Source organism: Hippocampus zosterae, chromosome 1, assembly GCF_025434085.1.
Source record: "Hippocampus zosterae strain Florida chromosome 1, ASM2543408v3, whole genome shotgun sequence".
NCBI lineage: Eukaryota > Metazoa > Chordata > Actinopteri > Syngnathiformes > Syngnathidae > Hippocampus > Hippocampus zosterae.
In genome coordinates, this window is record NC_067451.1 from 31027403 (window position 1) to 31047657 (window position 20255).

Here is a 20255-nt window from a genome sequence, read left to right on the forward strand (position 1 = left end):
CAAATGTGTCATCAAATAGCTTAATCAGACAAAAAGTTGACCTCAAAGTGATACACGCGTCCATTTTGGCTTGCAAATGTCCTGCAAGTTAGCGATTTTAATTTGCTGCTCTTTCTTTTCTAGTGGTTCCCGGCATGTTGCCTGCCTTCCCACCCGGCCTGTTTCCCTTTTGGGGTCCATTTCCCGGCATGCCTCCTCCAGCCGCGGCAGCTCCCGCAGCTGCCGTCGCGACACAGGGCAACACTGAGGCGGCGCAGGCAGCTGGTAGGTCACATGACGCCAAGCAATTGGATCGACAGTCGAGGTGAAGTGAGTTTGCAGAGCTGCCGAGTCTGAATCCTCGTTTTCATCAGGTAACGGCCAGTCCACTTCATCCAGCGCGGACTCTGCTACGGCTGCTGCTCCGGGCTCTGCCATTCCGGGATTCCCCTTCTCCATCCCCCCTCCTCCCTTCCCAACTACACCGTGGCTACCTATGCCACCGCCACCACCTCCTTTCAGTAAGCTTTAGGCGTATTTGCACTTTACCCTGCTTCAGAAGTGGAGGATGAATGACCCAAAACTGGATTTAGACCATAATTTCCATTGAAGCGCCTCACAAACTGATCTCTCCCTCCTTCACTTTCAGTGTCGTCGATGCCTCCTCCTCCTCCGTCTCTGTCGCAGCTGTCAGAGGAGGAGCTGAGGGAGCTGGAGGCTGAAGGCCGACGAGGTTTGGAGGCCAGGTTGCAGTGTCTGCAAAACATCCACACCCTGCTGGACGCCGCCATGCTCAACATCCACCATTACCTCAGCACGGTCGCCACGCTTACGTAAGTAAACTTCCTATTCTGACTTTTCAGGGCACTCTTCCTTTCCTTGTGATTTTCAGCACAAACATTTGAAAATTAGAAAGACAGCAGCTGATGCTGCCACCAGCTGATTTTTTTTTTCTTCTCTTCTGTAGTCCTCCGAGACCTGTCAGCAGCACAGAAGAAGCCAGTGGGACAATCCGCTCTGCTTCCTTCTCCACTGCTGGTGCAAGCACAGATGAGCCAAGTCAGGAGAAATCCTCCCCTCCCCCCAAATGTAAGAGCTTCCACTCTTTGAAATAGGGGAGTTCAAATTTATCCATCTATATTCATCTTGTTTTAATCACTCTTGATATGCTTCTTTGTGAGCAAGTGAGCAGAGCTCCAGTCCAAACCGTCGAACCCACTTCTACTTCCGCCACTTGGGATGGTGAGACAAGAAACAATGCAGATGAAGGATCAGAGGAAGAGGATGGTGAACCGAATGCCGCTGAGCTGAGGCGCCGGCGACTTCGCAAACTGGAAACGGCATCGCTTTCACCCGCAGACGATTGAGGTGACTGCGGACCAACAGGAGCTCTAAATGTGGATCATCTGTTGGTCCGTACCCCCCCCCCAGTCCTTCACCTTTTTCACCAATTTGAGTCGGGACTCAAGCTGCGGGGATAATTTGCACTCCTGTGTCAAAATGATAGCGTGTTTTCTTCCTTGTTTCACTAAACACTTAATAGTGGAAAGGGGACTGCAGGCACTTGTAATTTGAGAGGAAATTGGAATGGGTTTGTGTTTAGTGATACACTGTTTGGATTAGTATTTGGTAGTGTGGGTGTCATTGGGCTCAGTGCCTGCCCATTCTTTTTTTTCCCCCCTTAACCAACTGGGTTCGGTTTGAAAGCATGTTGCTTATTACACTGCGCAGTGATCTTATCTGATCCAAAAAGCAAGGTTAACATTTTCTCTCCCCTTTACAAATCAGCACTCTTTGTGTCCTGGTTTTTTCAATGTTGCAGGTACTGTAACAAATTTATTTGAATGTGTACATACTGTATAAAGAGTTTTATCAGGGTGATCTGTACATAAAGGAGAATAAACTGCTACTTTTTCTTTCAGGCCATGTTGAAAATTCATTCTTGGAAGATTATCAATAAAATGAGTGTGAAAAAGTGTTAACCGTTTGGGCATCGTGAGGAATGACTTTTATCAGGTTTAAATTGTAGTTAGTTTCCCCAAGCCATTATGTGATTTGCATAACTATGAGAATGAGGGTATGGAAGATGGAGGGCTGGCTATTACCACATTTTCACGATTGCCCCCGTTTCATTCTATATTTAACGGAGAAGTCAAGGAAAATGGTGACAACCAAATTATTTTATGTCGAATGAATTTGGTGGAGTAAAACAAAGGAAAAAAATGCAATTCCAATAGGTTTTCAGACAAAATACTCAATTTGCTTTAGTGGACCACAAAGTGTGGCAGGCTGGGTCTGGCCATTGATGCTGTCAAACCAATACAAATGTGATTTTTTTCCCCTATTTTTTAACCTTTGTTTTTGTGAGTGCAGACACAGTTATTTCATGCAGCTAAAGCACTAACTTCACAAGCACTTAACAGGCTGGACAAGCACATTTTAATTGTTTACACAGCAAATGTGATCCAGTCAAAGCTGCATTGAAGTCGCTTTCTACAATTGTCAGCAAAACTGTTTAGTACAATTAATAAGTTACCAGTAAAAGTTGCATCAAAATGCAGGATAATCGCGAAGGAAGTATGGAAAATGTCAATTGGAAAATATCAAAAAAATACAAACCTGGGGTATAGCAAAGAGTGCAGTTATGAAATGCTCCCAGTTTCCGTGTAACAGTGATGGATGAGTCTCCATTCTGTTATGACAGACCAGCCCACTCATACATTCTGAAGAGGAATGCAAATGACGCTTTTCCAGGAAAAATAAGCGCTTATTTACAGTGTTTAACCACTTCCGTAGTTGATGTCCTCTAGAAAAGTGATGCAAGGCAGCTAAATACAAGATGAACCTTTTACATCTTCCCTGACAAGTTGGTTCCCTTTGGGGGACAACAAAATCATTTATGGTTATTAAAAACACCAGAAAAGTGCATATGTAATGTTTGGTGACAATTCCTGAGGCTTACAGTGCAAAAAAAAAAAAAATATAATACACAGACCAGACAAATGGAGGTTCTACCGGTTGACAGGCTGTTTTTTCCTTGAGATGACCACACTCTAGAACGCCGCCATCCCTGCCCATGTTGGCGCGTCAGTTTTGGGGCGTGGAGTACAAAGTGTGATGCTGGTGACTTCGGTCTGGGGGGTTGCTGGCAAAAAGGAGAGGAGCAGTCTCCAATCCATACCAGCTGGCAAAAAGAAAGGACATTAAGAATCAAATGAACATCTTAAGTGGCACCATTACGAGTGCAGTCAGTCAGCCAAGCAACCTCGAGTGAGGCTGGTAAGTTGAAGCCCACGAAGGAGCTTCCTCCTCCTCGTTGCCTTGGGGGTCATCGAAAAAATAAGGCCGAGGTAGGGTCCTGTTGTTGACAGCCACGTTGCTGACCTGCCAACATCACAAAACAACCTTGTGACGTTACAGAAAATGGATAGGGAAGCATAGAGAATACAGTGGCACCCTTGTGGTCATACATTTTCAAATTGAACAATCATTGAGTAAAATGAGACAACACGAGCAATGGAAAAAACATTACTTTTTTTTTTAATAACGCAGCTCAATGGAAAGATAAGGGGTGACTCGATGCTATTTCCATTGAGCTAGTCACCCCTTATCTGTTTTTGCATTCAGATTCACAGTGGCCCCTTCAGGTGTGTGCAAATGTGCCACCGGGTAGCAGTACAATAGTCGTGATGGCACAAACGAACATGTTTCACCAGTACTGTAAGCGACTCAGCTAACTGTGACAAAAGTTGTTTTTAGATAAATATATGCCCGTGACTTTTACAGTATAATCTTGCTGGACCATTTGTACTCAATACGTCTGTGCCTTAAGCATTAAACACTGCCGCAAAGGTACTATTCATGAGCCTATCTATGGCATTTGCCATTATGTGTTAGGATTAAGCTTGTGGATTTTATGGCAAAGTTAAGTGGTTGCTTAACGTACATGTGTAATTCGCTTGTTTTATGTTTAGTTTGGCAGTAAAATTCTAATTTGAGTGGCATTACATTGTTTGAGGCCCCTTTTGAATAATTGTTTGGGAAAATAAGCGAGCCGAATGACAGTTCGCAACACTCCTATCTCAAGGCACCACTGTATATCCAATAGAAAATTGTCTCTCCGCAAGATTGCAGTTAAATGAATTCATCAGTAACTTACCTCCTGAGAAGGCCGGCGAACTCTGAAGATGAGGATGAGCAAACTGCTTGGGAGCAGCTCCCAGATGAAGAGGATGACGCCAAAGGCCAGGTAGCCCCTGTCGCCGAGTTCTTGATGCAGGTCAGCCTGTAAACAGAATACAAGGCGGCTTTGTGGAAGCGTATTGATTTGTCATGCAGAAAGCCATGAACAACAAGCAATGAAGCAAAACTCTTGGCAGTGTAGAAAAATGCAAAATTGAGTCAAAGCACTGCACGAGCACCTGGTCAGAAACGTTGTACCAGTCAAAGTCAAAAGACTCGACGTGGTGGTGCTGAGACAGAACCAGGACGCTCAGGTTATAGCAAGCTCGGCTGGCAAACAGCAAGATGATTGTGGCGCCGAGTGCTGCTGTGCGACACACTGTGGTGCCCTGTATGTGTGTAAAAAAAAAAAAATAATAAACATTTTCCATTGTAATCTGTTTGCACTCGTGACAAGGACTGTTTTAAAAGGTCACATATCGGCACTACATAAATAAAAATTCCTGACGTATCTCAAGGTTTTGATCCCATGTTCCTCATCATATATACCACCTTGCTGGTCAAGTAAGGGCCTGTGGAGCGCGAGTATCGCGTCAGCAGCAGCAGCAGGACAGCAAGCAACACTGCATCCAGGATGAACAGCAAGTCATTGACGAGCACCCGGACCAGGACCAGATTCCAAGTCCGTTGGCCTGACCCCGTGCCTTCACCGCGGCCTGCAAGTGCGGCGCAGCTCACATTGATGCAAAAGAAGATGGCGTTCAGTACCCCATACATGCAGCGGGCTTTACACCTAAAACAAAATGGGAGTCAGTACATGTATTTTATATTACAGAGCAATGATTCAAATGGAAAATATGGAAAACATTTACTAGTTTGGACTCTGGTGATTTATCAACTTCATCCAATAATTCCAGTTCCTTCGTCAGGATGATTTTGTTGTTGTTGGAAAATCACTTTTTTTAATATATTACATAGCGTTTAAAAAATATTTTATGAATCTCCTGTGGTTCAAAGCGCATGTTCACTCAACGAAAGGGGGTGATGTGCTTCATCTGGAGAAAATATCTACTCACAGTCGTTTTTCTACATCTGAGGTGTAAGTCTCCCTGGCTTTTAGTAGAACCTGTGGAACAGGAGAAACCAGACACCATCAATTTTATAAAATTAACCTGTCATCAATCTTCAAGAATGAAATCCCCTTGGTCTCACCTGAGTGAAATACAAGTTGATAAGGCTCAGAGTGAAGAACTGCAGGCAGACAGGGAAGCAGTAGAGCAGCCAATAGACCGCCACGGGGAGGTGGTTGGCCTCCAGCGCGTTTCGAAAATAAAACGAAAACAAGGTGGCGCGCAGTGCAGCCCAGAGCAAGCAAAGGAAAAGAAAGACGCTCTGATAGCTCCATTGTTTGTGTCTGTAGAAGTAGAGAAGCCAGAGTTGGGCATACACCACCAGGAAGAGACCGCCGTACAGCACCGTGTACAGGATGGTAAATCCGAGCTGGACCGAAGGGGCCAGAGCGGGATGTAGGGGGAGCGGCACGGGCAGGGTGGAGGAGTAGGGAGGAGGGGAGGCTGTGACGGGCGCTTCCATGGCAGTCCTGACACTTTCAGAGGTCCATGTTGACGACGTCACGCTCTCAACTGGCACTTAATGTGGGACACCTGACAGCAGACACGGGCTCACTAAGCTAGACAGTCCACAGTGGAAGCCACAGGGGAAAATGCATGAAATGAGCAAAAATGAAATGGCAGTAAAAATAATAAATCTTTACTTTTGTTTCTACTCGATTTCGAGTAGAACCCCCCCCCCCCACCCCCCCCCGCGGCGGTCTACTAGGCTGAAAGAATTACACTAGTGGCCTGTAATTTTATTTTAGATCTTTCAGAAAAACGTTTTCTTTTTTACATCACACCTGGACTGCAGTTTAGGGCAGACGAATGAGTTTGGGCATTTATTTTTTTCCCTTCTACAAGTTAATGAAAACGTAAGCTTGTAAGTAAACCGTTATCACGAAGCTGGTTAACATTTGAGATTCTGTCGATATATTATTAATCACTATTCTGGGGCGGCACGAGAACATTGTGATATGATAACTTTGAACTACGAGACAATATTAACAGCTGTGTCAACAAGGTCGGATCTTTGTGTCAACAATACTATGCTAACTTTCAAGAGCTAAATTAACTGTTATTGACACGGCCATTTTAACGCAACCACGCAAGGATTATCAATTACAAAATTCGCCACCTGTTGTTGACCATACCGTATAAAATAATCACTGGAGTCTAACAAATTTCGACCTTTTCACGTAAAACTCCGGTATCTGCAGCGGACGACGTTCACGTCGTTACTTCCGTGTAACGTCAGGTACGTCACATGCGGATAGGTGTGGCCTCAAGTTTTGATTTCAACCACCAATCACTGATGGCAAAAAAATCGCGCTTCCTTTCGGTTGTTGTTCACTCGCCCGATGACAGAAGGTGCAGGCTATATTGTATTTGTTTTGGGGTTTTTTTAAGGCGCGCAAACTAGCGGCGCATATCGGTCCAATGAACACTTTGGTTCGGTTCGAAAGTGCAGTAGACTCCACTCTTATTCACACACCGTACCGTCGTTATCTTCCAGGTGGCTGGGGGAAAAAAAGAGTTCAACAATGCCAATGGTTTTGCGATCCCGAAAATCAATCCACCGCAGTGATGGAGATGAGAAGGGCCAAACTGCAGAAACAACCGCAACGGCGAAGAGGCAATTCTCCCGCCTGCGGGAGAGACCCACGTACGTGGTGCGTAATATTACTCAACTTTTCCGCCTCCTTTTCCTCCTCAAGCGAGCGAAGACAACTTCACGGCGAGCCACGTAGTTCCTCGCGAGCAGCGACAATAGCAGCATCGCTAGCTGACTAAGACAGAAAAAAAATTGTAGGAAAGGAAGTCAAGAAGAAGAAGCAGTAGCAGCGTGCTGGAAAATAACCAAGCGCTTCACATAGCCAGACTCTGGACGTGTAACTAATCGTCACAAACTTTGGTGACTGTGAAGCATTGTGTGTTCACACTCGCAAGCTTCTGCGTCATGGTAAATCGTTTCATTCTGAGCACGTTTTTACATAGCCCTGATGACTCATCGTTTGTGGCTTAACCTACGCCGCATTATTTTTTTAGAGGCGGTTGGCTTCACTAACTCGTGTCTAACTCGTGTTTTTTGCTCCAGGAGTTCGAGGACTCGGATTCTGACACTGGGCATAGGGAGGTGATGGATAGAGTGCAGACTGATGATGAAGAATACGCGGAGGAGACCGATGACGCGGGATCGGTAACTCAATGAATGTTCTATCATCTTTGTGTCTTGTGCCTTGTGAAAAAGTATTCATACCCCTTGAATGTTTTTTCCACGTTTTTTGGCCTTACAATCACAAACTTTGATGGGTTTTCTAGGAACACATAGTTTTCACATTTTTAAGCAAATATACATTTGAAAAGTGGTTTGTGCGTGTGTGTGTTTCAGCCATCTTTGTTCATTCTTAAAAATCTGGTCCATTCTTGCCCTCAGAAGTTAGCTATTTAATAGAAAGTCCACCTTACTAGCTACATAACGAAAGTAAAATGTTTTTTTCCAGCCATACTAACGTCACCAGAAACAGCTGGAAGAAACCCGTGTTTAAATGTTGTCAATATGTTAAGAATTAAGGATGTTATGAAAATTTAAAGGCTTCAAAAATGTATTGTTTCTAATTCTAAACCATGGAATGGCCTTTAATCATTTTTTGAGAGAAAAAGAATGAAGCTCAGATCTTTAGACCTCTGTTTTTTTCAATGTGGGTGGAATTGTAAAGATGGTACACCGCAACAAAGTGATTTCACAAACCAAGTAATTATGGTTATTAAATAATCTCATTATTTTTTTAGCTAATTAAGTCACCATTGCTGGCAACAGACGGCTTATCCCGGTGAGCGGCTCTCCTGTGTCTCCCCACATTCAAATTCTAAGAGACACAAAATTTGGCAGTGTGTTATGTTCTTCGGCAACCTACAAATTGAAGGTAACTTCATCTGCATGTCCCCTAAAATGCTCAAAATATTTGTGATGGATCGATATAAATATGGCAGCAAGCTTTAAATACTTTTGGGGCGGTCAATGATGAGTTATCCCGCCGTGCGACTGATAAACATTGATATACTACATGAAAATTGAAAACGAGGTGACAGGAGATTCCACTGTACGTCATATCTGAAAATAGATGCCGAAAACACATTTTGAACAAGCCACAGCAAATTTTTCTGAGAGTGCAAAAGAGATGTGCTGTATGTATGTTACACATACATGTACATACAGCACATTTGACAATAAACCTGTATTCAATCAATCAATCAATTCAATTTTCCAGACTTTTATTTGTAAAAACCTTTGGAAAATACATATCAGTTCTGTTCCACTTTACAGTTATTTGCTACTTTGTATTGGTCGATCCCATGAAATCTCTAAAGCACACTTAAGAGCGAGGCTAAGGTGGCACATTGACAAAGTTCACGGGGTATAAATACTTTTTCAAGGCACTCACATCCATCCGTCTAGCCGCCTATCTTTTTGTTATTGTTGTTGTCTAGTTATGTAATGTATCCCTTTCAAAACTTAGCTTGTAGCAGACGTGTGCACATTTTCAGCATTACCTCTCTGATCCACTGGTGAAAGGACACTTTGATCCTCTCCTCTTTCATCTCTAACTGCTTCAAACAACAAAGTGTATGCAGGAAAAGTGATTGAGATTGCACATTATTTTCAAGATGGCGCCGCGAGAGTAGCTGCCTTTCCACCAGCTCCTATATTTTGTTCTTCTACTTTTTCCTTTCATAGAAAGGTTGTCGACATCATGACAACTTTGTTGCTGTGAATTGGGAATTTCTCCATCGCGAGACTAATAGTCTCTTGTTTATGCAGTCTACCTATTTTTCCATCCATCCAGCCATCCATTTATCTATAATTGAGAAGCGTTAAATAATTTAAGACAAGTGGGACTTGGGTTAGGTAAGTTTCCACATCCAATACATACTCTGCAACCAACTGTTAGAATAGATTGGATATATATATATATATAATATATACACACACAGTATTTTTTATTTATTATTGCATTGCCATAAACATGGACATTTATCACAATTCCAACAGTAAAAGGAATAGCACCTACACTGTTTTATTTATGTAAAGGCCATTTCATACTCTTGTATTTCATTAGTTGTGCTTAATATTATGGCTACAAGGTTTATAGTACGGTACAGGGTGTTCCAAAAGTCAGAATGGTGGAACAACCTGAAGTCGATATGGGTAAAGCTTTATCGCACTCCAAATTGTCCACTGAATCAAGTTTTTGGTGATGATGAGCTATGGTGCAGCTATCTGAAAAGGCTCGTTTTGTATTGGCTTTGTACAAACACCCGTTATAGAGGTTTGAGGTTTTCCATTGCATGATTCGTCAAGGACAGAGCCCTATCCAGAATGGATAGTCGAAATTGGACTAGGCGTTGGAGCATTGCAACAGCCGTAAGACTTGCAAACTGGTGCTTTATGACAGTCGAAGACAGGAACATTTCTTGCTGCAAGGAAATTTTGCAACTGTGCGAAAATGTCAGTTGGGCAGCCGTTGACAAAGGAATGATGCGCTTATGAAAACTGGATGCGGTTGCCCGCTGCCCTGCTCAAATGCTACCTGAAATGAAATCTCTTTTTTTAAATGATGCAATGAGTTTGGACACACCCGATGTACTGTACCTCAAGAAATGATTGCAGATAAATGGGTGGCGGCTGTCTTCGTGTTACAGTAATCCCTCGTTTATCGCTGTTAATGGGGACCAAAATCACTCGCGATAAACGAAAATCCGCGAAGTAGTGACCAATAAACATATACAGGTAAGAGAATATATTTTTTTTTAAGTCCGCAAAATGTCCGCAAACGGCGGCCCGCAAGAAGCTGCAAAACAACAGTGAATCACATAGAGCAACATATACAGTACTATACTCCATCCATCAATTTTCTGAACCGCTTGATCTTCACTAGGGTCGCGGGGGGTGCTGGAGCCTAACCCAGCTGACTTCGGCCAGTCAGCGGGGGACACCCTGAATCAGTTGCCAGCCAATGGCAGGGCACACAGAGACGAACAACCATCCACACCCACACCTAGGGACAATTTTTAATTGGCTGTTCAAGGCTGTTCAATCAGCCTGCCATGGATGTTTTTGGAATGTGGGAGGAGACCGGAGTACCCGGAGAAAGCCCACGCAGGCCCGGGGAGAACATGCAAACTCCGCACAGGGAGGCCGGAGCTAGAATCGAACCCGGTACCTCTGCACTGTGAAGTCGACGTGCTAACCACTGGACTACCCAGCCGCCCGCTGTACTCCATGTATATATGAATCAATTTATTAATGTATTTTTATGAATGTTTGAAAAAAAAAGTCCACCACGCACTGAAGCCGCGATAAACAAACCGCGAAATAGCGAGGGATTACTGTATATGCTGTTTCCGGGCATGAAGTGTGAACGTGAAAAGTTAGATGATGTGAACATCTTGTTTCCACCCACGTTCTAATCCGTTTTGTGTCCTCTTCAGCAAATGAAGCGGTGCAGCGTGGTGTTGGACCGTCTCAGTGATAATTCCGCGAGAAGAGAATCCGAGGAGCGAGACGACATGAGCCGCAAAAGCGCCAAGCCGGCCTCCCGCATCCCGACGTTCCATAAGCGGCCCGCTGTTGTGAGCGCAGAGCTGCCTGTCTCCAAAAAGGAGCCGCCTTTCACTGTAGTTCAGCCTGTTGACAAACTTGCAAGTATTGATGCATCAAAGTCCAAATTCGCTGATATTCGCGAAAAAAAACATTTCCAGTCATTAGTCCGCACCCCTAAAGTTGTCTTTGAGGCCCCCACTAGCCTGAGCAGCACAGAACCAACGGCTGCAGGGGCTGCCCCCAAAAGCTATGTGTTGCCGGAGGCTTTACAGCCCAGTCTGATGGTCAGCCCCAGGCCTGCCCTCAGAGCAGGGGAGAGTCTCTTGCCAGGGGAAAACAATATCCAGTATACCGAGATTGATTGCTCCACAAGCCACCTTCCGTGTGTGGACCCTCTCACCCATGATGCACCTGGGGAAGAAACTTCACAAAGTCCTTTTATTGCAGCAAAGATGAATATTCCTCTTGGAATAGCCAATGAGCTCGCTTGCAAACCTCCCGTTAGCCAAACGGAGGCTATTGTGGATGAAAAACCGCCATGGGAAAGCCGAGGTCCAAACGCAACTGAGTCAAAGGACTTAAGATCTTCAGACATAGATAGCGAGGATGACCAGGCATTGGATGATTCCGGCAGTGCAAAGGACCTCCATGAGTCGGAAGCGAGTGAAATGGACAGCGAAGATGTCGCAAAGGAAGAGGCTGCAATTGATGACGGATCCGCCTGTCCTGTGGTAGCGGAGCGGCCCTCCAAAGCTCCGTTATCGAAGTCGACCCAAGTGAGTTTCATGCTTTCTAGGCACTGCGGAGCCACTCCCTCAACGGTGTCACTGCTTAGCTCGTCCAATCTTATTTGCTCGTCACCGCGTCCCTTCCGAGGTTGAGCAAAATAATCTAACTGCCGCCACCAACACCCCGTTGCGTATTGCGATTTTCAATTATTTGCTTCCCATGTATTTTTTTTAACAAATAAATTGATTCCAATAAACACATTTATATACATCTGGTTTCCCTGATTAGGATTACGCTCAAAGAAAGGCAATTTACAGTTGTTACAGGGATGGCAATTTTCCACGCACACGCGGAAGTCCGCCGTTTTATTTCTTAAATTGATCATTTTTGTGAATCGTCTAAATCCGTTGAGAACATTTTTTTTTTGGGGGGGGGGGGGGTCAGGTACCTTATCGAGTTTTCACGAGCTCTCCCGATCAGTCTTTCCATCTTCCGATTGTAAACAGCCCTGCGATTGGACGTGTATGTAGTCTTACTTGTTGTGATTGGTCGCCCCGTCCAGGCCACGCCCCTTTCCGCTTTTTTCATCACTAGCCATTGCCACCATCCCACACTCTATGACAACGTCACAAAATTCTACCAAACAAGTGTGTCGTATGGATATGTCAGGAAATCATAAATGGTTACAACAACAATGCAAACAAATCTTTGGCATTACCATTTCATCCAACCACCCATTTTCTAATCCATTTAACATCACGAGGGTACCGAGTGTGCTGGAGGCTGTCCCAGGTGTCTTCGGATCGTAGACGGACCCTAAATTGGTTACCGGCCAATCGCTGGCCCACATCGTCCAACAGCCAGCCACATTCACACTCACACCTAGGGTGGGGTGTTCGAGTGTTCAATTCGCCTACCATGCATGTTCGTGGAATGTGGGAGGAAACCGGAGTACCCAGAAAAAACCCCATGTAGGCACAGGGAGAGCATGCAAACTCCACACAGGGAAGCCAGAGCCGGGATCGAACCCACCACTTTGCACTGTGAGTTCAACGCCCTAACCACTCGAGCATTGAACTTCTGAATTCTACTGCATCATTGGGACAATTTAAATTAAATTAATTGATGAACCATAGTCCCTTCCTCACTACCTTCCGTGTTCACATAATATGGAGAGAACCAGATACAGTGAAAACATTTTTGTAGTCAATATAAATATTACGACAAATATTAGATTTAAATAGATTTAAGAAATAGCCTGATACTGTACTGATTCCGATATTTGACAGACTAAAATTCCAATACCCAATTAATCACCTAAATAATAAAAAAAGTATCTATAATACATAATGAATAAATGAATACTTTTTTTAAATTACAGGCAGAACATTTGGCCAGTTTTCAATACTTTGGGGAGGCGTAATTAGCTACAGGAGTTTGGCCAAACCCTGCACAAATACCTTTGGAACGCTAATACATTCCGAAGATGTTTGTCAGTCTTGTCGCTAAGATCGTGTTCATTTTCACTCACTGTTCCCTTCAGGTTTAAAAACAAAAAAATGCCCATCTCTTTGCAGAGATCCCGATGCGGTGGCTTCGGCCTCTTCTTCTTGCTCCCGGCCACTCTGCTGCTTCTTGGTATGCACGCGTGGCGCTTTGGCCTTCCCATGTCGGTCAGCCAGCTCGCTGCTCATCTGGAGCTGCACTGGCAGGAGGGCATTAGCCCCATCACAGAGCAGTGTAGCAGGGATTGCAGGTGAGCAATTGCAATTGCCGTAGTTCCGGTCACGTTGCTTATTTACAACAGAAATGAAACGTGGGGGGGTGGGGGGGCAGGGGGAGCTACTCCCATGTTGGATGGCCCGTCAATGTGCTTCACATCACGACACAACATTTCAAAGCATTTACAACCAAAAGAGCCGTACTGAGTTTATTTGCCGTTTGCACTTCAAATGAGTTTTACATGTTCAGAGTTCATCTGGTGGAGAGCATCCCCGTGGGTTTGTACCCATCCAGCCCATCGCCGCAGCAGAGCACGACGGCCAGCTGGCTGAGGCTGCTGGACAAGGCCAACGGCTCGGTCGGCGTCGCCGGGTACTACGTGTCACTGAGGAGCAACGATCCCGAGTTTGCCGAATCGCTCGACACTCAGGCAAGAAGAGCGGCACGGGGCCTCGTGTGACAGTCGTCCCCGCCCTCTGATGTCACGTCATATATTTCCAGGGCAGGCAGGTCTTTGAGCAACTCAAGCAACTCCCTTCTAAACATGTGAACCTCAATATAGCCGTGAACGGCCCTCAGACGTTGACTTGGGACACGAGTGAATTGGCCGCGGCGGGTATATCAAGGCCTCGCCGTTCGAAACGTTCGCATGACCTCGCGCTGACGATTGCAACTTTTGTTTTCCGGTCAGGTGCCAAGATCAGGGAGGTTGATCTCAAGTCTTTATCTGGAGGTATCTTGCACACTAAGATGCTTGTGATTGATCAGAAGCACTTCTACTTGGGTAGCGCCAACATGGACTGGTGCTCTTTGAATCAGGTAAAAGGGAGAAGAGGAGCTTTTTTGGTGTGTATTTTTGGAACGCTTTGTGCTTCCCAGGTGAAGGAGGTGGGCGTCGCCGTGGAGGATTGCGACTGCCTGACTCAGGACGCAGCTCGCATCTTTGAGGTTTACTGGAGCCTCAATGGATCCCTGCCGCCGTATTGGCCAGCTCGCTTCACGGCCCTGTCCAGCTCCGAGCATCCTCTGCAGGTCAACTTGAACGGAGTCCCGGCGCGAGTCTACTTGTCCGTGAGTTCAACCGTCACTTTTTGAAGAAGTCGGTTGAAATTTCTCAATCTCTCACTTCCTTGGCTCGTTTCTTCTCCAGAGTGCTCCGCCGCAGATCTCGGCGCGCGGACGCTCAGGCGATCTCTCCACCATCTTGTCCGTCATCGAAGATGCTCGGGAATTCCTTTACGTATCTGTCACAAACTACCTTCCGCTGTCTGAGTTCACCGAGCCACTCAGGTTACCGACTCCTTATTTGTCCGTCCGTCTCAGTCGTAATAAGCCTGGCAATATGCATTCTATCGAATGAGTTGTTTGTTTGGACAACTCTAATTTAGTGTTCCTACCACATGCCACATTATATTGTTTCATTGGACAACAAAGGAGAAATGACACTTTACTACAAAGAGAGGTCGTTAGTAAGGCCGAAGGCAGGTTGTCGTTTCTTTCATTTTACATGAGAGAAAAATTGGCTTTTTCTCTGTGTTATGCTGTAATGTTTAAATATTATTTTTAGATCCAAAAAAAAAAAAAAATCTGCCGACGATTCCAGATTTTGAAAGACCTAATATGGGCCGATTAAATCAGACGGCCGCATAATCGGACCTGAGTAGTTAGTGTGCAATTTATATAACAGCAGACTGGTACGACTATCACAGAGTAAGTCGACACGTAATCATTCATGTCTGAGAAAATGTCCAAAGTGAGTATTTTGCATGGCTGCCATTATTGCCCAGCAGGGCTTTTACCCCTTAGTTCTATGGACAATAACGGCTGTGTGTTGACTTATTTGGAGTGAATAATGAACTTTTTATTATCACAGTCAACGCTTTATATACGAGCAGTATACTAATTAATTACATTCTAACAAAGTCATCGGTGTTGTCCCACGAGAAATATATTTTTAAAAGCTCCACCTCCATGCCTGGCTCCACAGGGGGGCCCCGGTGACCCCATCCGGGCAAAGGAAACCGAGTCATTCATATAGTTCATATATTCATATATTCATATATTCATATATCGTCAAGTCAGGACAACTTTATTGTCAAATGTGCGCAGATGAAATTTCTTACCTCTCAAGACAACATAAAACAAGAGGAGCCGTTGCGGGTGCCACCAAAAGAAAAGTTCAAATAAAATGACAAAATAATACAAGACATCACATGAGACACAGACAATCGTGCAATCTGAACCAATTTCCTGCATACACTTTGTTGTCTGAAGCAGTAGCAGACGAAAGAGGAGCAAATCAAATCAAATCATGAAAGATCATTTGAGCCGTGCTTTGTCTGGTCCCTCACCCAGGACCTGTTTGCCATGGGTGACCCTGTCCGGGGCATCAAGCCCCAGACAACTTGGCTCCTAGGATCAGTGGGACACACAAACACTACGGTTAAGGTGACGGAGTATTAGCGGTGCTGAATAAAAAAATTGCTTTCACAGCCCCCGACGTGGGACACGCCAAAGCAGAGGTGTCCAAACTCGGTCGTCAGGGGCCAAAGTCCTGCCTGTTTTCCATCCCTCCCTGCTGAAACGCAGCTGGTTCAAAGGATCGGCTTTGAAGCTCTGAAGAAGCAAGCTAATGATCCCGAGTGTGTTGCATCAGGGAGGGACGGTAAACGAGACAGGCCAGCGGCCCTTGGGGACTGAGTTTGGACACCCCTGCACCAAAACAATGTAACGGTGTAAAAATGCTCCGCCTTGAGACCGTGGTGGTGGTGTCCAACCCTCAGGTTCTGGCCCGCCATCGACACTGCCCTGCGCGCTGCAGCCTGCACTCGAGGTCTGAAGATCCGTCTCCTGGTCAGCTGCTGGCAGGAGTCGCCTGCCGCCATGTTCACCTTCTTGCAGTCGCTGCTGGTTCTCAACAGGCCGCCGATGAAATGTGACATTGAAGTGGTGTGTAATTGAACTTCATCATTTGGCAAACGGGTGGAGACTTTGTCACATTGACAATTCCTGGAATTTGGCAAACCTCCGGCAGTACAAATGTGAACCTTTCCTTTTATTTCTTTCTTTGTTCTGTGTTTCAACGCAGAAAATTTTCACAGTGCCTTCAACAGCAGAGCAGATGAAGCTCCCCTTCGCTCGAGTCAACCATGCCAAGTACATGGTCACAGACAGAGTGTTCTATATCGGTCAGTCTGTCGTTCCTCCTCTTGCCGCAGCCATTCCCGCAGATGTTACGTTTAAAGTTACGTTTTCCCCGTGTGGACAGGCACATCCGACTGGTCCGAGACCTACTTCACCCAGACCGCCGGAGTGAGTTTGGTTGTGAACCAGACCGACTCCGAGGTCAAACGAGGCCAGCGGACTCTGCAGAGCCAAGCAGAAGAGCTCTTCCTCCGAGACTGGGGCTCCCATTACACAAGCTCGCTGTCGGCCGCCGACGTCAGAGTCTGCCCTCGCATACCACACTGAATTATTGACGGGATTTTCTTTGCTGTCTCTGCATCTTCATCGCTTCTTTTTGCTATTTTGGGAGGCCGCGGGGAAACGTTTGTATATAATTGCTATTCTTATGGTTGCTTTCAAATTCTATTTTTGTACAGTTTGTGTGTTTAGTTTTACCAACCTGAGCTGTACAGTTTTTTGTTTTGGGTTTTTTTTGCCCGGAGCAATTTGTATATGTTTGGCACGTTATTTCCCATTCATTTGACCTTTTTTTCTCAAATTGGAGCATTGTGGAAGTGCGTTTACCTCCACAGAATCCACATTGGACCGATTGAGCTACCTACCGGTAATCGGTCAGTTCTTGTGGCAAAACTTGCAGTATGCCTGGGTTTGATTGAGTGGGCGTTTTGATTTGTCTTTGTCTTTGCTTTGATGTTTCCAAGCACTAGGTCAGTAGATAAACGTGGTTTTCAAAAAACTATTGATCTCTGTATCACTTGATAATTGAAGGAATGTCTCGAAACCAAATGTGACCATCTCATCATGTCATCATAGTTGCTATATTGCATTTGAATGCAATCGCTTATATATATATCATGTGTGCAAAAATAAGGGACCTGGATGTATAAACATGTTACTGGAGTTTTCACTGAATAAAGTAGCGGTACATGTTTATTGCACTTAAAAACATTGAACTGTACTTGGAGCAAATCTATCACACACTATGTTACATCATCGATTCACTTACGTACTCCCAGCATGTGACAAAAGTTTCTCAAGTGACAACTGGCTCCTCACTAATGCATGTCACTGGTCGGGTCTTCTCCATGCATCCCTGCAAAAGAATTGGATTGTTTGTCGTTCTCTTGTCCAGACAAGACCTCTTATTCCATGGCAAGCTGAACACTGTCTGTCTGGCCTTGATGCTGTTGCTGATCATATTTGCGAGCTGGAACACAGAAGAGGGGACTTCAGGACACCACGAAGGATTCCTCGCCAGTGCAGTGCAAAATTATCCAATTTCACTCACGGGTCAGAATTGCTTGCGACAAAAATATTTTTGCTCAATATGGTACATGGAAGCACGGACAAGTCAAAGACAGAAGTTAGGACATTTTAGGAGATAATTTCTCAAGTTCACAATAAAGGTTGGGAACCATTGAATTCAAACGAGGAGCAAAACTGATACCAACCTAGAGAATACATCTCCAACTGTTGTCTCAGACGGACTTTCTGCAGGCTGTCATAGAAGTTGGGCTCTGGGCTGCTCCCAACGCTGGGAGGCAGGGTGAAGATACGCATGATCTTCCGTTTATTCCTACATGAACAAACCAAGAGTTGTTAGTTGTTGGGGGTTGGGGGTTGCGGGGGGGGGGGGGGGGGGGCGTTCCAGGAAATAACATGCATACAACCAGCATGCCGCACAGATTATTTTCATGTACAACTGATTAACTCTTAATTTTTACATATCTTTACTATTGGTCAGTCCACAAGTACAGGTGTCATTTAAAAAAATTGCTGACCTATCTAAATTGTTAAAAATGACTTGTGCTCTTTGATGATGCAATGGTTACGGTTGAACAAACATGCTGTTTTGGGGCTTTCCTGAAAAGGGATAAACTGTCGGTATGTGGCTTGCTCATGATACCAGCAATATGTCGTTTTAGGAACGCGAGTGTCCCGAAGATTGTGTCAAACACAGTAGTACATGTTATTGCAAATAAATGATCTACCGGTAAGTGAAAAAAATGGTATGGTTGGGGAAAGTCAAAAACGCTTGAGGTAAGGGGATTAAATCTTAATGTGGCATAATGTCAGAAAAGCTAAATGTCTGTCTACTTATGTCCACTTCAACCTCTGAAAATGTCAGAACGATCGCCTCAATATTTTGGATTTTATGGACATGAAGATTTTTCTCCTCCTTTGACGCTCACTATAGAGAATATCTTAACGTTGCTCAACGTCAGAAAGTTGTGATTAATCGTCACCAAAATTAATCTGGACATCTGTGCTTATGCCCACTTTAAACTCTCAAAATAGAACAATCCCCACAATATGTTGGGTTTGTGGATGATCATCTTATTCCTCATTAAGCTTCTGTAGTGAGTGATAACTGAGAGGAAAATCTTCAAGGTTCATAAAATCCAAAATATTGAGGCGATCATTCTGACATTTGCAAAAGTTGAAGTTGACATGTCCACATACATTTTGATGGTGCTTCATCAGTTTTGTGACATCAATGCGACATTCAGCCTTTTCTGTGGAGATAAAATAAAAATTGTCTGTCAAATCCAAAATGTTAGGGTGGTCGTTCTTCTAATAGCTTCACAAGTTGAAGTGGGGATGAGCAGAGATGTGTACATGAATTTTGATGACATGTGATCACGGTTATATTATTTATTTGATTAAGCGTTTTAGACTGTCTGCATTAAGGTTGACCTGGATGAATCATGCTAGGTTATGGTTGATTACTTATTTTACTTATAACTAATAGAAACTAAATGCTGAAGCAGGGGTCGACAGCCTTGGCTCCGGAGTTGCATGCGGCTCTTTTATACTTATGTTGGGGCTCTGCGGAGGTTGAGAAAATAAATTATACATGTCCAATGCAAGTGTATGTTATTTGTCTCACAAACGTGTATCACATCTGTTTTGCTCTTTGACTGTACAAATAGTTGGCAATGTTCACATAAAAATACTAATGAAAATGGAAGGAGAGGAAACTGCCTTGTTATTTTTCCTCGCGACACCACAACTTCTTTCTTCAGACCGTGTGCAATTTCGGTGATCAGACTTCGCATTGGCCTTCTTCATACACGTTTGAGAGCACCTGCCGTGTTAGCGGGCAGATTTGAAAGGCGGCATACCAGCGACACCAAAACTGCACACTGTCTGAATAAAGTATTTTATTTGTGTTTGTTAGTTTGTTTAATTGCGGATGTAAATTTAAGATTGCGATCTCAAAATATTTAAATAAAATTATGGATAGATTGTTTGATTTTTCGTCGCTCAAAATAATGCGTCACACTGTCCGACAGCCCAGCAAATAAATGAAATGGCTCATTCGAGTGTAAAAGGTTGCCAAATTGTACCTTTGAAAAAAAATGGAATGCCGCTTTGTACAGTATTAGGGTGACCAGGTAACGATCTAGCAATAGTGAAGAAAAAACAGCGTGTGCTCACTTTCTGGCGTACATGAGCAGGCCGAAGCTGACCAGAATAACCAGCAGGTAAACGTTGGTGGCCTCGTTCCAGGCTTCATGAACAGAGTAGTCGATGGAAAGGCCGTGACCCCCCATGCAAAACACGGCGTAAGCGCTCAAACGATGAACTGTCTGAAAAGCTATGCGCTAGCAGTCGTGTACAGGAATATAAAACATTTGATACAATAAAGTAACCAGCTTGTATTCTGCTCAACGGGAAATTAGCTACTCTCCGTTGTAAACACAATTACGTCATGTATTTGACACTTCCCGTTTCCG

The 20255-nt window shown here is 44.5% G+C and overlaps 4 protein-coding genes across 8 annotated transcripts in view; 2 read left to right on the plus strand and 2 right to left on the minus strand.

Moving 5' to 3' along the window:
* syvn1 (synovial apoptosis inhibitor 1, synoviolin) overlaps positions 1 to 1900 on the plus strand; it is a 15328-nt gene extending 13428 nt beyond the window's left edge. Inside the window, exons 12-16 of the mRNA XM_052074568.1 lie at positions 124 to 264; positions 354 to 500; positions 629 to 812; positions 947 to 1068; positions 1165 to 1900. Coding sequence (XP_051930528.1) covers positions 124 to 264; positions 354 to 500; positions 629 to 812; positions 947 to 1068; positions 1165 to 1346 — 776 coding nt within the window. The 3' untranslated portion in view covers positions 1347 to 1900. The remainder of the gene's footprint in view (positions 1 to 123; positions 265 to 353; positions 501 to 628; positions 813 to 946; positions 1069 to 1164) is intronic.
* On the minus strand, positions 1644 to 7091 carry gpr137 (G protein-coupled receptor 137). 3 transcript variants are annotated; one of them, XM_052075330.1, is made up of 8 exons: positions 6966 to 7091; positions 5374 to 5825; positions 5238 to 5287; positions 4714 to 4954; positions 4401 to 4550; positions 4139 to 4264; positions 3245 to 3363; positions 1644 to 3163 (listed from the first exon to the last, which is right to left on the minus strand). In XM_052075330.1, the coding sequence occupies exons 2-8, from the start codon at positions 5752 to 5754 to the stop codon at positions 3067 to 3069; spliced, it is 1164 nt and encodes a 387-aa protein (XP_051931290.1). In that variant the 5' UTR covers positions 5755 to 5825; positions 6966 to 7091; the 3' UTR covers positions 1644 to 3066. The 3 variants fall into 3 exon arrangements, with proteins under 3 accessions (XP_051931290.1, XP_051931296.1, XP_051931283.1); XM_052075336.1 differs by lacking the exon at positions 6966 to 7091 and adding an exon at positions 6774 to 6914; XM_052075323.1 differs by lacking the exon at positions 6966 to 7091 and adding an exon at positions 6428 to 6617.
* Positions 6564 to 17613, plus strand: pld7 (phospholipase D family, member 7). Of its 2 annotated transcripts, XM_052073913.1 has the most exons (13): positions 6564 to 6644; positions 6790 to 6946; positions 7372 to 7473; positions 10767 to 11654; positions 13185 to 13363; positions 13579 to 13759; positions 13831 to 13945; positions 14021 to 14148; positions 14209 to 14400; positions 14480 to 14619; positions 16113 to 16278; positions 16418 to 16517; positions 16598 to 17613. In XM_052073913.1, the coding sequence occupies exons 1-13, from the start codon at positions 6589 to 6591 to the stop codon at positions 16798 to 16800; spliced, it is 2607 nt and encodes an 868-aa protein (XP_051929873.1). In that variant the 5' UTR covers positions 6564 to 6588; the 3' UTR covers positions 16801 to 17613. The 2 variants fall into 2 exon arrangements, with proteins under 2 accessions (XP_051929873.1, XP_051929882.1); XM_052073922.1 differs by lacking the exons at positions 6564 to 6644; positions 6790 to 6946 and adding an exon at positions 7089 to 7236.
* Positions 17417 to 20248, minus strand: smim19 (small integral membrane protein 19). 2 transcript variants are annotated; one of them, XM_052077030.1, is made up of 3 exons: positions 19969 to 20248; positions 17967 to 18091; positions 17417 to 17722 (listed from the first exon to the last, which is right to left on the minus strand). In XM_052077030.1, exons 1-3 carry the CDS (start codon positions 20070 to 20072, stop codon positions 17658 to 17660), a joined length of 294 nt encoding a protein of 97 aa, XP_051932990.1. In that variant the 5' UTR covers positions 20073 to 20248; the 3' UTR covers positions 17417 to 17657. The 2 variants fall into 2 exon arrangements, with proteins under 2 accessions (XP_051932990.1, XP_051932987.1); XM_052077027.1 differs by having other exon boundaries at positions 19957 to 20246.
* Between the last annotated feature and the right edge of the window lie 7 nt (positions 20249 to 20255).

Excerpts from the sequence above, each read along its gene's own strand:
- gpr137 (XM_052075330.1), bottom strand. The coding sequence starts at position 5,754 with ATGGAAGCGCCCGTCACAGCCTCCCCTCCTCCCTACTCCTCCACCCTG. Across the intron at positions 4,955-5,237 it reads TCAGATGTAGAAAAACGACT|GTGTAAAGCCCGCTGCATGT; the intron begins GTGAGTAGATAT and ends ATTTTGTTTTAG. Across the intron at positions 3,364-4,138 it reads TTCGCCGGCCTTCTCAGGAG|GTCAGCAACGTGGCTGTCAA; the intron begins GTAAGTTACTGA and ends TGATGTTGGCAG.
- smim19 (XM_052077027.1), bottom strand. The coding sequence starts at position 20,072 with ATGGGGGGTCACGGCCTTTCCATCGACTACTCTGTTCATGAAGCCTGG. Across the intron at positions 18,092-19,956 it reads CTGCTCATGTACGCCAGAAA|GAATAAACGGAAGATCATGC; the intron begins GTGAGCACACGC and ends TTGTTCATGTAG. Across the intron at positions 17,723-17,966 it reads GTTGGAGATGTATTCTCTAG|CTCGCAAATATGATCAGCAA; the intron begins GTTGGTATCAGT and ends TCTGTGTTCCAG.
- pld7 (XM_052073913.1), top strand. The coding sequence starts at position 6,589 with ATGGCAAAAAAATCGCGCTTCCTTTCGGTTGTTGTTCACTCGCCCGAT. Across the intron at positions 7,474-10,766 it reads AGACCGATGACGCGGGATCG|CAAATGAAGCGGTGCAGCGT; the intron begins GTAACTCAATGA and ends TGTCCTCTTCAG. Across the intron at positions 16,279-16,417 it reads TGAAATGTGACATTGAAGTG|AAAATTTTCACAGTGCCTTC; the intron begins GTGTGTAATTGA and ends GTTTCAACGCAG.